The sequence below is a fragment of the Micropterus salmoides genome, unplaced genomic scaffold, assembly GCF_014851395.1.
Source record: "Micropterus salmoides isolate LMB-PRFRI ecotype aquatic unplaced genomic scaffold, ASM1485139v1 Ms_hic_scaffold_7, whole genome shotgun sequence".
Classification (NCBI taxonomy): domain Eukaryota; kingdom Metazoa; phylum Chordata; class Actinopteri; order Centrarchiformes; family Centrarchidae; genus Micropterus; species Micropterus salmoides.
Window position 1 is genome coordinate 11,590,896 of NW_024044459.1, and position 13,397 is coordinate 11,604,292.

The 13,397-nt window shown below is 39.2% G+C and overlaps 1 protein-coding gene across 2 annotated transcripts in view; it reads left to right on the forward strand.

The window, feature by feature from the left end:
* Window positions 1-13,397, forward strand: part of dmrt1 (doublesex and mab-3 related transcription factor 1) — a 42,287-nt gene that overhangs the window by 5,966 nt on the left and 22,924 nt on the right. Inside the window, exon 4 of one of the 2 annotated variants that reach the window (XM_038703752.1) lies at window positions 9,381-9,570. In XM_038703752.1, the coding sequence (XP_038559680.1) occupies window positions 9,381-9,570 (190 nt within the window). Of the gene's footprint in view, window positions 1-9,377; window positions 9,571-13,397 lie in introns of both variants that reach the window. The other variant, XM_038703751.1, reaches the window with a different exon arrangement.

Below are 13,397 nucleotides of genomic sequence, written 5' to 3' on the forward strand. Positions count from 1 at the left end.
ACTTAGGCTAATTGAAGCATCAGCTAAAGCAACACAGCAATGTGAAACTCAGAAAGAAACTCCGGCCCTTGCTGCCAGTGATACTTGGACTCATTGCACTCACCAGAGAGAGTGGGGTTATAGTAGGCTATCACCTAGTAGTGGGCCTAAGTAGAGTAGCTAATATTACTTTTTCCAAGGAGTAGGTCTATAGCCTATGCTAAGTAACTAGTAGGTAATATTATTTCTGAGTAACTTGCCCAACACTGAGTTGACAATAAGGAACAGATAAATTGGGAATGTTTTGATTATTGCTTGTTAGAAGCTGTCAAGTTATCCGTTTAAATATGTGCAGTTTCCCCACTTGAAAGAGAATATGTCCACTCGAAGATTTTTAGAACTGGATTCCACTCCACTTTTTTATGTCTAATGTTTACTTTGACTTTGTTGTCTATTGATCACTCATGTAGACTATACACACTTTGCTGTGTGAATGGTTGCCCTTTTAAGTCGTCCTTATGTTAAAGTATTTGGCAAGTTATTAATTAATATCTTGTGAATGGTTGTGACAAGGTTTAGGCTATATAAGGCCTTTTCACACGGGTCGCTCCGCACTCCTCATCAACAGACAGGCAAACAAGCGCTCCGTGAGGTAACCATGGCAACGGCTTCTGTGTGACTGTCGCGATCCCGTTAAACTGTCGCGGTCGTTCTCGTCTCACGCACACGCCCGCCCGCTGCCAGAGTTCAAACTTTTTCCTACAGTTTATCAACAGATAGAGACTGATCAGCTGTTTGAGTTTCCTGAAGTGTTTCTTTAACAGTCAGGCCACCAGGTCTTAAACAGGCAACAACCTTTGCTGCTGTCTCTTATTCATTAAAAATCATCTATTAACTTCAACTGAACTAATTTGAAAGTTAGTAGATATTTCTTCAGATACAACATTTGAGAAGCTGGAGTCAACAAATATTTACAATCTTTGCTTGATAAATGATTGATTATCAAAATCGAATCAAATAAATTAGCTGGCTGTTTGTCCTGATAAATAAAATAACAGACTTAAAGAATGCAACTGTAAAAAAGACAAAAGCAATGTGATGAAAAGTTTATGATACCCTATCTTTGCACTGAAACCTTGAATCAAATCAGATTTTATTTAAAACACAAGCAGGTGCACCTGATGTGTATGCAACCTTGTGGACATTAGAAGTTAATTTTTTTTCAGCTCTGGTAGTGATTTATAGAAACTTTTATTTCTTTGTTTTCCTTAGAGATGGATGAGAGTGTCTGCTATAATGTCGGCACTTAGGCTATAACGTAGGACACATCAGGGAGACGGTAACGAACGTCCCACCAACACGCACACACACACACACACACAAACACACTCATGTTTGCCCATCATGATATTCTCACTGAATTTATGCTTAAATGTATCTCTATAGTGTCAAATGAGATGAGTTTGTGCGTGAAGCAAATTAGATCCATAACTCTAGTAATTTCAGATGAGGTGTTTTGTTTTTTATGAAGCACATTTGTCCACCCCTGCTCTGTCTTCTTCACGCTCACCCCCACCACCCAATAGCAACATCTAGTTTAGGGGTCACTGCCTCCGCTAACCTGCCACCGCACAGCAGAGCCTGAATTGCAAAGGTTAATGGTATTGTCTGTCGGCAGAGGAACAAACCGCTATGCTTCAGCGCGCGAAGGAGAAAGTGAGCACATTAATGCTAATCAGTTAGCACTCTTTAGCATAATTTAGCCATCCACCTTTGTGATTTATGATATTTTCAGTGAAGTTGTCAGGTTCAGAGGGCTACGTGCGGTTATTCAAATTCAGGGACGCCTTTATTTGTATTTGCAGGAAGAGCTGATTACTTGAAGAAGAGTTTCAGCGCAACACACACTTGCACAATTTGTAACTAGAAATTCATTGTTACAATCACAAAAAGTGATGAAATAGCATTTATTTCATTTAATCTTAGTTTTTTTATTAGCTGAATTGGAATATTTATCGTGCCTCCACTGTTAAAAAATAAAAAGCTTTTCTTGTGTCTCCTCTACCTGTCCTAAACCTCCACAACTTAATATATATATATATATTAAGGCTGTAATCCAATTTCAGCATCCCCACCTGAAGTGATTATCCTTGAGTTACTCAATTTAGATTTTGTCTCCATATTTGCACTTCAAGCACTTACTGTTGTGGTTTTTCCAAAGAGCATAGTGTCGGGCTGTGACGTCTTTTCTCATCGACTTTCCTTTCATTCTTCTCCATCATCATAACATCTGTGTAATAAAAACAGTGTAATAAAAATTTCATGATTAAAACCAATTTAATTTACTACATTTTTAGTTGTGATGCTGCAGAATAGCCTCATGTTCATGTCATTCAAGTGCTGTACCTGATGCACACCTATTTTGTTATTAAAATCACTGACTGAAGTTGAATCGCTGTCGCAAGAACATTTGCAAGAAAGAGTGCCATGATGGATATTTATTTATATGAAGATGTTTACGGCTGTATTTATCTGTTTATCAGATCTATTTACTGGAAGCACATCTTCAACACACCACCATCATCAATTATATCCTTAACATTAAATTCCTAATTTACTGCTAGTTAAACCCTCAAGGAAACACTGTGGTCTTTATCAGTGTAAAGCCATCTACCTCGTCCTCGCCTCTCCTGTGCACTCAGTGGTGCTTGGCTGTCATGCAGGTAGATGATGATAATATGATGGTGGTGTAGAGCTTCCAGACAGGAGATGGTGCCAGATAAGAAGACAGGCCCTCTCAGGGAGGTAAAGAAGCCCCCACAGGAGTCAACAAATTAGTTAGAGAGTTTCGGGACAGTACTGTGGATGTGTGGCCGAGTTCTGCAGTATGTCCACATTTGTTGTTATACTTATCCTGTACTGTACTGTAATGTAATGTAGTGTAAGTTATAGTTTCTTTAAATGATAACACCGGTGTTGCTGAGTTGTTGTTAATCTCACGTAGCTAATGACTTTCTTTCCAGAACTTCGACTATACATCACCTCTGCCAACACACTGAATTTGTTTACCTACTAATGCTCAGTGCCATGAAATGCATTTAGAAACAGGTTCTGGAGATGTAATTGTTTGGTAAAGTTATCAACAGGTCATCTATGATTTTATGGTGGTGCTTGTGTAGAACGCGTTCTTGAATTTATCACAGTTGAGAAACTAAAAACAATAATTCCTTAATATGCTTTCAGATTTTTCTGCCTTGATGAGATGAGTGTAGAAAGAGGGCAAACCATAACTGTAAGGGAGAGCTTAATCACTGTTACACACACTTTACCACAAACTCTGTTGATACTAGGTGTGTAACAGTACACAAAATGTATGGTTCAACGTGGTTATGGGGTCACTGTTCAGTATGATTTTGGCACACTGGGGACAACATGAGATTGAATTTCCTTTTCATTTATTTTCAAGAAGTAATTTAAAAAAAAACAAGAGGCAATAGATCAACAAAACTATGTGCACACAAACTAACATTAGTGTGGTGTTGAAGCACTGAGGTGTGTTATATTTAATCCCATAGTCTCACTGACTATTGTAGCATATATGAAGTGAACTGGTTATTTGTTTGGCCTTTGGCTGCTTAAACACAATAAACACATGGCACGCACCCCAGACAGTTTTAAACTGCCTCTAGTAATTGACACACTTCACAGCTATTTCCACAGATAATGTTTCCAGACTTTATTTCTTGTTCAGTGTTGCTCTAATTTTCTGGAAAAGCCATGACCAACCCAAATACAGGATACTATGAGAGGGTAATTCATTTGCATTTCCTATATCTGTGCCATCAAATCTTATTCTGATCACCTTAAAGCCTAAACCCAGCTATAGTGCTCCAGACTAATGTTTTGGCATTGGTGGCACTGGTGCGTCTAAATTTTAAAAAATTTAGCTGAAGCCAAATTTTTCACAGGTCACAATATTGTAACATTCTGTCATTTCCAATACACATTGATAGTTATGTAAATGATTGTAAACAGGAACACCTTTAGGTAAATACTTGACTTGATTTGAATCACATATTTTGAAACAAAACTTAAAAAATGCTGATGTCAGATCAGCGCTGTAGCCTGACATGCCTACGCAAACCGCAAGACCAGTGATTGGTCGGCCTGGCAGCATTGCATTTCCCCCAAGCTCCCAGGAAGTGCTCTGTGCTTTGAAGCCAGTTTTATTAGTGGCCAAACAAGCAACTGTAAAACAGTGGATACTTTTTTTGAGCACCACAACCCCCGCTAAATGACTCGTTTCACTACCAGAATTTGATCCATTTGGTCGATAACATTTGGAAAGTCTAGAAGAACCGCACAATTATTATTTTACCCCCTTTCAAGTTTGCGGAGGACTAAACTGGAAGTTAGCCAGCTCACCGGCAGAAGTCAACACAGTGGAACATACAAACCTAGAAAAAAAAAACTAGTGTTTTGGCGTTGTACTTGCAGAGCGACACAGACACCAACGCACAAGTATAAATGTGAGGGTACGTGCGTTGCCAATGCCATAGGTATCGGCATCGAGTCATCGCTGGAGTATAAATCCAGCTTCCCTTCTCTGCTTTTGATTGTCTCTCACTGTCTTCCATGCGTGAGTTGGGGAAAAACACATCCAACTGGTGCATACTGAATGAAGCATCCTGTAAAGTTTGTCTCAGCGTAAATAGAGAGATGCTCAACTAACCTTAAGTCCACAGATTCTTTTAACAAAGTGTCACAGGACACAAAGTAGTGTACAGTAAAAGTATGTGTCATGTGATGTGATTTGACCATGGATTGATTTGTTAGAAAACTATAAAAATGTGTTTGGACTGCGCATTTCCAGGCCTTTTTCTGGCTCAGTGGGGTGACTTTGCGCAACAGTAAGCATGATTGGCATGCGTACAGTAAAGTCAATGAGTTACCATATGACTGAAATCTATGCATTTTCTTGTTATTTCTGACCATTTGATAAACAAAATATATCCACAACGTGGAGGAGTAAAGGCATACATTAGTGTATTAATACTTTACATTACAATACTTACTACTACATTACAATACTTACTACATTACAACATTAAATAGAAAGTATAATGTTAGTATAATAATATATTTACAGGTTACATTTTATTTGGATAATTTGCCTACAGATAGTTTATTAGGTGAGATTCAGTTGTTTCACAAATAATACCATTTTCTGATATTAGCTTACACCACTGTGGTTAATGTTTGATTAGTGCTAATGTTAGTATATTCATTATAATTTCAGATAATAGTACAGGTTACTATAGCTTACCATTAGTAGCCTAATATTAATTCCAGTAGGAAAAAAACAGCAGTTTCATTTTCATTTTGTCATTATTGTGCAAGAAAGATGCTCTACATGGTGGTCTCTGATTTGTTTATGCAGAGTACAAACTTGTCAATAATAAAAATCGTGCATACAGAACAACGAGTTAAGCATATCTAAAGTTTGCTGGGGTGCACATAGACTGCGCCTCAGCCTTTATTTAATGTCCGGCCTCCTCCTGGATGTGATTGGTCAGTTCACAAAAGTGACTTTGACGAGCAACTACACATACGGCTGCACGACAGGCTCCCGATCTCCCTGCGGAGAAAGTGAGTGATCGGCCCACTTGAAGCACAAACGGCTTTAATATAGTGACAAATCACAGTAAGTCATTTCTTCCAGTAGTCTTCATAGCATCAAACCAACGCAGCAGCTGGTTTATAAATCCAGCGCCAGCTGCATGTGTAAAATACAGAGGCTGTGGATGGTGGCTAGAGGTGACTGCTGGAAGACAAGACTTATCTAAGTTTATGTTCTGCTTGCTCAACAGTTGTTTGATAAATACTATTGAAACACATTCGGAGACTATTTGAAACGCTTTTTTTCAATTCTGATCATTTTGGTGCTGGTGATTTTTCTTTGGCGGTCCCTAAAACCTCTTTGGGGGCCACCAAAAATTTCTCTATGCAGGAAAAACCCTGTTTTCTGTTCCGCTGATGCATGTACACAGCTTCTAATGAAACTATAGTTGAAATAGAAGTCACCCCACCAGTATACAGTGAGAATGGCATCCCATTGAACGTTTAAGTAAGTTACTGGATGTAAACCTTTTTTCTGTACGCATGACAAAACTTGCCTTTTGTGCGCAACTTTCACTTTTGTTTGCTGCTGTATGTGTCCTGCAAACTGTAAGCTTTCAAGACTCCAGTCCAATCTCTATTGTATTTTTCACAGCCTAATACAAAAGCTGAGTGTAGCTTAAATAACAGTTTATAAAGCTGTCGCAGAATTGATGGTGTGGACAATGCGGGTGACATATTACAGGCTGACAGAAATCAAATTCCATAAAAGTGAAATTGAAAACCCTCCGTGAGGCGGCCTTGCTGCTGAGTAGACAGCTCGTTTTAAAGTTTTCAGAGGACTGGAGAAAGCCAGCGCTGTGTGTTGCAGCCCATTTTTAGAACAGGCCATGGACCCATGAATTCAAACACTACTAATTCTCTGTCATATATGATTTTATCTCTATATTTCTTCCTGTCAGATTAGGTTATGAAAGTGTTGCCTGTGAGCTGATGATGGCGGATTTGGAGGATTGTGCTGTCGGACATGTTGGATCATAGAACAATGATGTTTATATTGTGTTGTACAAGTGCAGAAAATGCATATCCACTGGTTTTGTTGCACTAGTATGCATTGATATCATGTAAATAAAAGGGCTAATGACCCTTTATAGGGGTTTACATGTGGTTTGTTTATAAAATAAAATAGGAAGACAGTACAGTATTTCATTAAATAACCCTTTTGTTACTGAAAACAGTAGCTTCAAGGACACAGTTACATATGAGGACCCAGTGCAGGAGTTATAACTTGTATTATTTTGTTGCCGATCTTGCGTGTGTTCCTAGAGAGAATAAAATGTAGCCTCTTTTGCAAACAGTGAATGACGTAGGTTATGAGAGTAGGAGGAAGCAAAGACCTTTTAAAGCCAGCATGTGCAAAGCATTTGTCACTGGGCTGAACGCTTTTGTAAAATGATCTAATTGCAATTTTTTTTTTTACCAATATTGCGATTGCGTTTTAATATGCGATTAATTTTTAAGCTCTTTACCTTCTGTATTATTCAAAACGGACAAGCAGTAAATCAAATGTAGCCTATAGTATGACCAACACAATATTAGATAGATTAAACATACACTGTTATTTCGTGTGAGTCCGGCCTGTGTTATGATGAAATTAGGTGATGCATGAATTGCATGAATTATCATTATGAGAAATGGTGGAGAAGAAATTATTACAAATATACAAATTATAATAATATCAGAAAGATAATTTGAGAGTCAAGTCATGGCATTAAATGATATGATATTATCTCATCAGGTCGGCCTACCTACAGTAGTAGGTATTATACAGTAAGCACTCAATACAAAACCAACAGTTCAACCACCAATTAATGGCTACGCTCAGACTGCAGGCCAATGTGACTCAAATCCGATTTTCTTGCCCATATGTGACTCAGATCTGATCTTTTTATGACAGTGTGAACAGGCCATGTCACATGGACCACCACCACCAAGTTACCCGCATGTGGCGAGTGCTAATTTAATTCCCTGTGTGATGCTTACGTTTCTGTAGTGTCAGTTTCTGTCAAGCTTAAGGCCATTCTACAACAACAAGTCAAGGTACAGCGTAACAGTTGATGCATCCTCTGCAGACTGGTTAACTCTTGCGTGTCATGTGACCAGAGGGTAATCGCAGCCATTTCGATTATAAAATCTCGCTAATCAGGGATGTGATTTTTCTGCTGACGTGTGTAAAGTTTTCTTCCTTTGCAAGTATCAACAAGGATGAAGATGTTCGTTTGCGTTCAGCTGCCCATTCCACACCTGAGCAGTGTGTACCACAGTCGCTCTCGCGCATCAGTGGTACGTAACGTGTTGGGCAGTAATATTGTAATATTACTTTTCCCAGTAAAGAACAGAATGACGCATTACTATTTGCAAAGCAGTAATGTTATTACAGTTACTAATCATATTAAGGCTGCCCTACTGAACGCACCATCCCTGACGAGTGCACTGCAGCTCAGCGGCACCGGACCTTATCAGCTATTAGCCAAAAAGGAAGACAGGAGAACAGGGAGGAGAGGTATTTTCGACAACTGTAAGTAACATTGTTGCCATTATTGTGTCACAGTCTAAGATGCAAAGAACATTGTCGTCCGTTGTAAACTTTGCGCGACCAGCAAAAAGCTTTTAACCGCAAACAATTCTATATTGACTTAGGCTAACTGGAGCATCAGCTAAAGCAAAACAGCAACATGAAACTCTGAAACTACTGCCAGTGATGCTTGGACTCATCGGGAGAGTGTGGCATTATATCACCGAGTACCCAGTAATAAGTAGGCTAGAGTAGCTAATATTAGTTTTTTAAGGAGTAGCCTATATGCCAAGTAACTAGCTAATAGCTATATTATTTCTGAGTAACTTGCCCAACACTGAGTTGACAGTAAGCATCGGATAAATTGGGTAGGATTTGATTATTGCTTGTTATAGGCTATGTCTAATGTTTACTTTGACTTTGTTTGTCGATTGATCAATCATATAGACTATATACACTTTGCTGTATGAATGGTAGCTTTTGAAGTCATCCTGATGTTAAAGGTTTTGGCAAGTTATAAATTAATTTCTTGTGAATTGTTGTGACAGAGTTTATATAAGGCCTTTTCAGACGGCTTTGATCCACAGGGTCGCTCTGCACTCTTCATCAACAGACAGACAAACAAGCGCTCTGCGAGGTAACCATGGCAATGGCTTCTGTGTAACTGGCGTGATCCCGTGAAACTGGCACAGTCATTGTCGTGTCACGCATACGCCCGCCTGCTGCCAGAGTTGAAATGTAAAAACTTTCCTACAGTTTATCAATAGACAGAGACTGATCTGCTGTTTGATCAGAGTTTCCTGAATAATATAACGGTTTCTTTAACAGTTAGGCCACCAGATCTTTAACAGGCAACAACCTTTGTTGCTGTCTCTTATTCATTAAAAATAATCTATTAACTTCTACTGAAGTAATTTGAAAGTTAGTAGTTACATTATTTAGTTATAGAATCAATTATTTCATGCTACATGTTGCTTATATTCCTCTGCTGGGACTATTTTTGTGTCCTCGTCTCATTATCATATGACACACACAACACCAGCACATGATTACCACAGTATTTTAAGCAAACAGAGGGATTTTGGCACAAACTGAGATCAACCCATCTGATGATTAGGACATTGTCTGTGAAATACAGCACATTAAGAATTTTTTTTGTCCTATGTGTGTAAAATGTCATGTTTTTGTGTCTTCTTGGATGAAGCAGTTGCCCCACGGCGATGGCCGCCTGTCGAGCCACAACATGTCCTCTCAGTACCGGATGCATTCCTACTACCCAGCAGCCACCTACCTGACTCAGGGCCTGGGCTCCACCACCTGTGTGCCGCCCCTCTTCAGCCTGGAGGACAACAACAACAACAACAACAACAACAACTGCTCTGAAACCATGGAGGCCTGTGAGTGACACACACACACACACACACACACACTTTGCAGGCCCCATCAAGTTTTACCCAGACTTGATCAACAGTGTGGTTAAGTACATTCAAGGGAGGATTTCACTCAAGTCAAGGGTGCCATAAAATTTAAGATTAATTTAGTCTAAAGTGAAGCTTTTTGTACTTTTCCTATACTTTTATTTTTCTTCAAATACAGACGTGTATGATGTGTGTCTGCCTCAGAGTAAATTCATGTGTCTTATGTGACGCAAACCTTAGGTGTGAGAGACACGGCTTCAAATCCCCACTGTGACACGTCCACCAATGTGTCGTTGAGCAAGACACTTAACCTTTAGTTGCTCTAGAATTGTGCGACCTCTGACATAAATAGCAATTGTAAATCGCTTTGGATAAAAGTGTCAGCTAAATGAATAAATGTAAATAATTAGCAGCCATCAAAGAAAACAACCAAAAGGTGTCAAAGACATGACAGTGCAGCTCTGTTTCTTTTTGTCGTGTTTAAAGATGAAGTAGATCTTATCTCTGATTTCTGACTATACAGCCGTAGATCTCTGGCGCTCTATGCTACTAAACTCAGCTGAGCATGGCTGCTGAGGGTAGTTGCCTGGATTTTCTGCCTTTCTCAGTGCCTGTGAATGTGGGTAAATCAGATTGTGTGTATTGCCAAATATGTTCAGCAAAGTATTTGTGGAACTTTGCAAAGAATGCACGATGAGAGATAAGAGGGAAGAAATAGAACAATTCAGTGAGAGAGAGTTGTTTTAGTGTGCTTCAGGAAAGATAAATAAGTTTTAGAACACAATTCTGTGAGACACCTTTTTTCTATGTCTTGTCAAAATAAGCGCAAGAGGAAATGATCGAATGTTGCTAATCGCAGCGTGCATGTTGCAGATTTGGTGAAACAGGCACCAGATCATCAGCGAGTGAGATAAGTTTGAGAAGTCTGTAGGTGGCGCTGTTTTCTTTGTCTGTTCAGCCAAAGTGGAAATCACTGCTTACGTTTACTATCCAGCTCTTACTCTGTAAAGGCACCATTGTAAGCCCTAATTATAACTCGTTAACTCTTGGAGAGTTTGGGTTGTTACAGTGATGCTGATTTAGTGCTCTATAAAATGTGATGTTTTATAGATTCAAGTCTCTATGCTAACTTTTTTCCCAAGGAGTACATGACACAAGACATTTAGGAGCACGTTGACACAGAGTTTATTAACAATCAATTTATTACTTGGATATTTATACTGTGTGTGTGTGTGTGTGTGTTTCTTCTGATTGGGTGCAATTATGATGTGAAATCAGTGGAGGACTAGTGAAGTGAAGACCCTGGTATCTGGACACACACATGGGCCTTTACACATTGACAAAGCTTTTTAAAATATTGAAAATTTGACACATTGAAAACAGCTTTTAAAACACTTATCACAGTGATGAGAAAAAACACTCATCACAGAAGACGTTTTTGAACAGTGACGGATACACGATACACCAGCAGCACCCACACAACCCATGCCACTCTTTATGTAAACAAGATTACTGAACGATGTTTATAACAATAACTATAGTAAAACATATGTAAATTAGAACACATGTAAAATAGAATCAGGAAGAGGTGGCTAAAAGCAGCGCATTTTGTCACAGTGGCATCTTGGCTCTGGCTCATCGTAAATTCTCTACGTATCAACCAAAGTTAGCAGAACTCCCAGAAGCAGGCGTGCATGTGCAGCATCCGGCAGACAACGAATTAGATGTAAAACTGTTCCAACAGGATCCACGCTGCAGACTCCTCTGTATCTATGTCAGTTGTTGGACTCATTGCAGTTACTATCACGGCCTTCTTAAGACTCATTTGTAGTCATGTAATTGTGCATGGGGTCACTGCATTTACTTATATACTACTACTAACAATATGATTATTATTATATAACATCTTTATGTTAGTGCACATTTCACATGATTTTCATATGTTTACATAAGGTTTGGCTGCAGTGTTTCCTCCAGGATTTTTTTCAGCAGCGGGGGCAGGAGATAAAAAGAAACGTCTCCTCATTACTTAAAAGGAGTAGTTTGCATCACTAAGTAGCTTTACTAACCTCAGCTCCTCCAGTCACCTCCGTCCTTTCTTTTCCAAAACCACTTTTTCAGACTGAAAACTGAAAAATAATTGAATCAGTCTGTACAGGTCAGAGCTGCAGGCTACGTCTATTTAGTCTAAGTTTGTACCTGATGTTCTCAAAATTGGACTAGTAGGCAGTAATAAAATACAGCTTCCAGTTACTTTCTATAAATTGAGCTAATGTTAAGTTACATAGCAGCTGTGTAGCTGCTGTAGAAGCTTTCCTGCTCAGCTGCGCAGTCTGAAGGGGAGATGTTAGCTAGCGCTTCACTTTTTCCAGCAGGTGGGAAACAACAGACTTTTCTTGGTCTTGAGAAGCTGACACACTGTAACCAACACCGTACATTTACTGCCAGAATATTTTCCTCCGCTCGCATTCACCGTCACTTTCTGCCGCTCGGACAATCAAACACTCGCTACGCACCTCCTGATTCAGAGTTACGCTGCTGTTATAACACCATCTGTCACGTATGTTCTGCATAGAACGAGCATTGAGTGCTGCCCTGCTGGCACAGTGTGCGAGTGAAAACATTTGTAGCGCATAGTTTAATGATCGTGAGAAATTTTAGTAGTGGCAGTCGTGATTCAGCAGATAATTTTGGTCACTATAATCATGATATGAAATGTTCATACCGTTTCATCTCTAGTAGCTCATCAGCCTTTTTTTTAATGTCCCGCCCCATCTAGGCTGTGATTGATCATTGGCAAGCACACCAGCTTTATGAAAAGTTGTTGTTTCATCAAAAGGGGCCGACATATCTAAGCCAGCCAAACCCAAACCTTGCTTATCTTATCCCTGCTGGCTTTTGTCTTACCGCTTCAGCTGCCAACGATGCATCTCTGTGGTGTGTATTTTTGTATAACAGGCTGCTCTAAAGGCCCACAGAGTAACGACCCCACCGGGATTTCTACCAGTGCTGCCGGTAACCAGTCGGGTGATGATCCTTTACTTTCATTAACTTTTCTGACGGCACTTCATTCCACAATTGACCTTTTTTCTGAGGTCGCCTGATTGGCTAATTTAGAGTATTTATGTATAAACAAAGAACTGTGGTGACCCTGAAGGTACACCTGAAGGTTATGAAGACTGAAATGCTATAGATGAACATGCCATCACCAAGTGAGACACAGTGCTGTAGACCTTTAACTTTTACTCAAGTTGTGTTACACCTGTTACTTTTTCAGGTGTGCAGGGATATTTTCCAGTTATGTGAAGCCTTATTTGTGCCCTTGAAAGTAACCAACTCTGTCTGGTGTTATCCAGGTTTGTCCTGAATAGGTGTGATTGACAGAAGGCAGGTCCTGTTAGTTATTACATGTCTTTTTTTGTTTTCTGTCTTGTTTGAAACTGAATTGGAGCGAAGAAACCTAAATGGTTTATTAAAACTAATTTGTATTATCTTTAATGATGGCTCAAAAACTTTAATCACTGCTGCTTTTTTCCTTAAAATACAGCAGTTTGATTAGTGATTTAACCACAACTCCTTACCTAGTGTAACTAAAACAAAAAAAGGCAATTTTCTTTTCAGGAATTAAAAGATAAAGTTTTATTGTATGTTATTACTCATTTATAAAGATCATAGGAGAAGGGCATCAGTAGTAGAACATCAACATCCGTCTTTTAGTGAAATAGGCTGCTGACACCACCAGCATCACCAACTAAAGACCCCCGCATCTTCTCTTGTACATGTATTTGTTTATGACTTTCACCTGT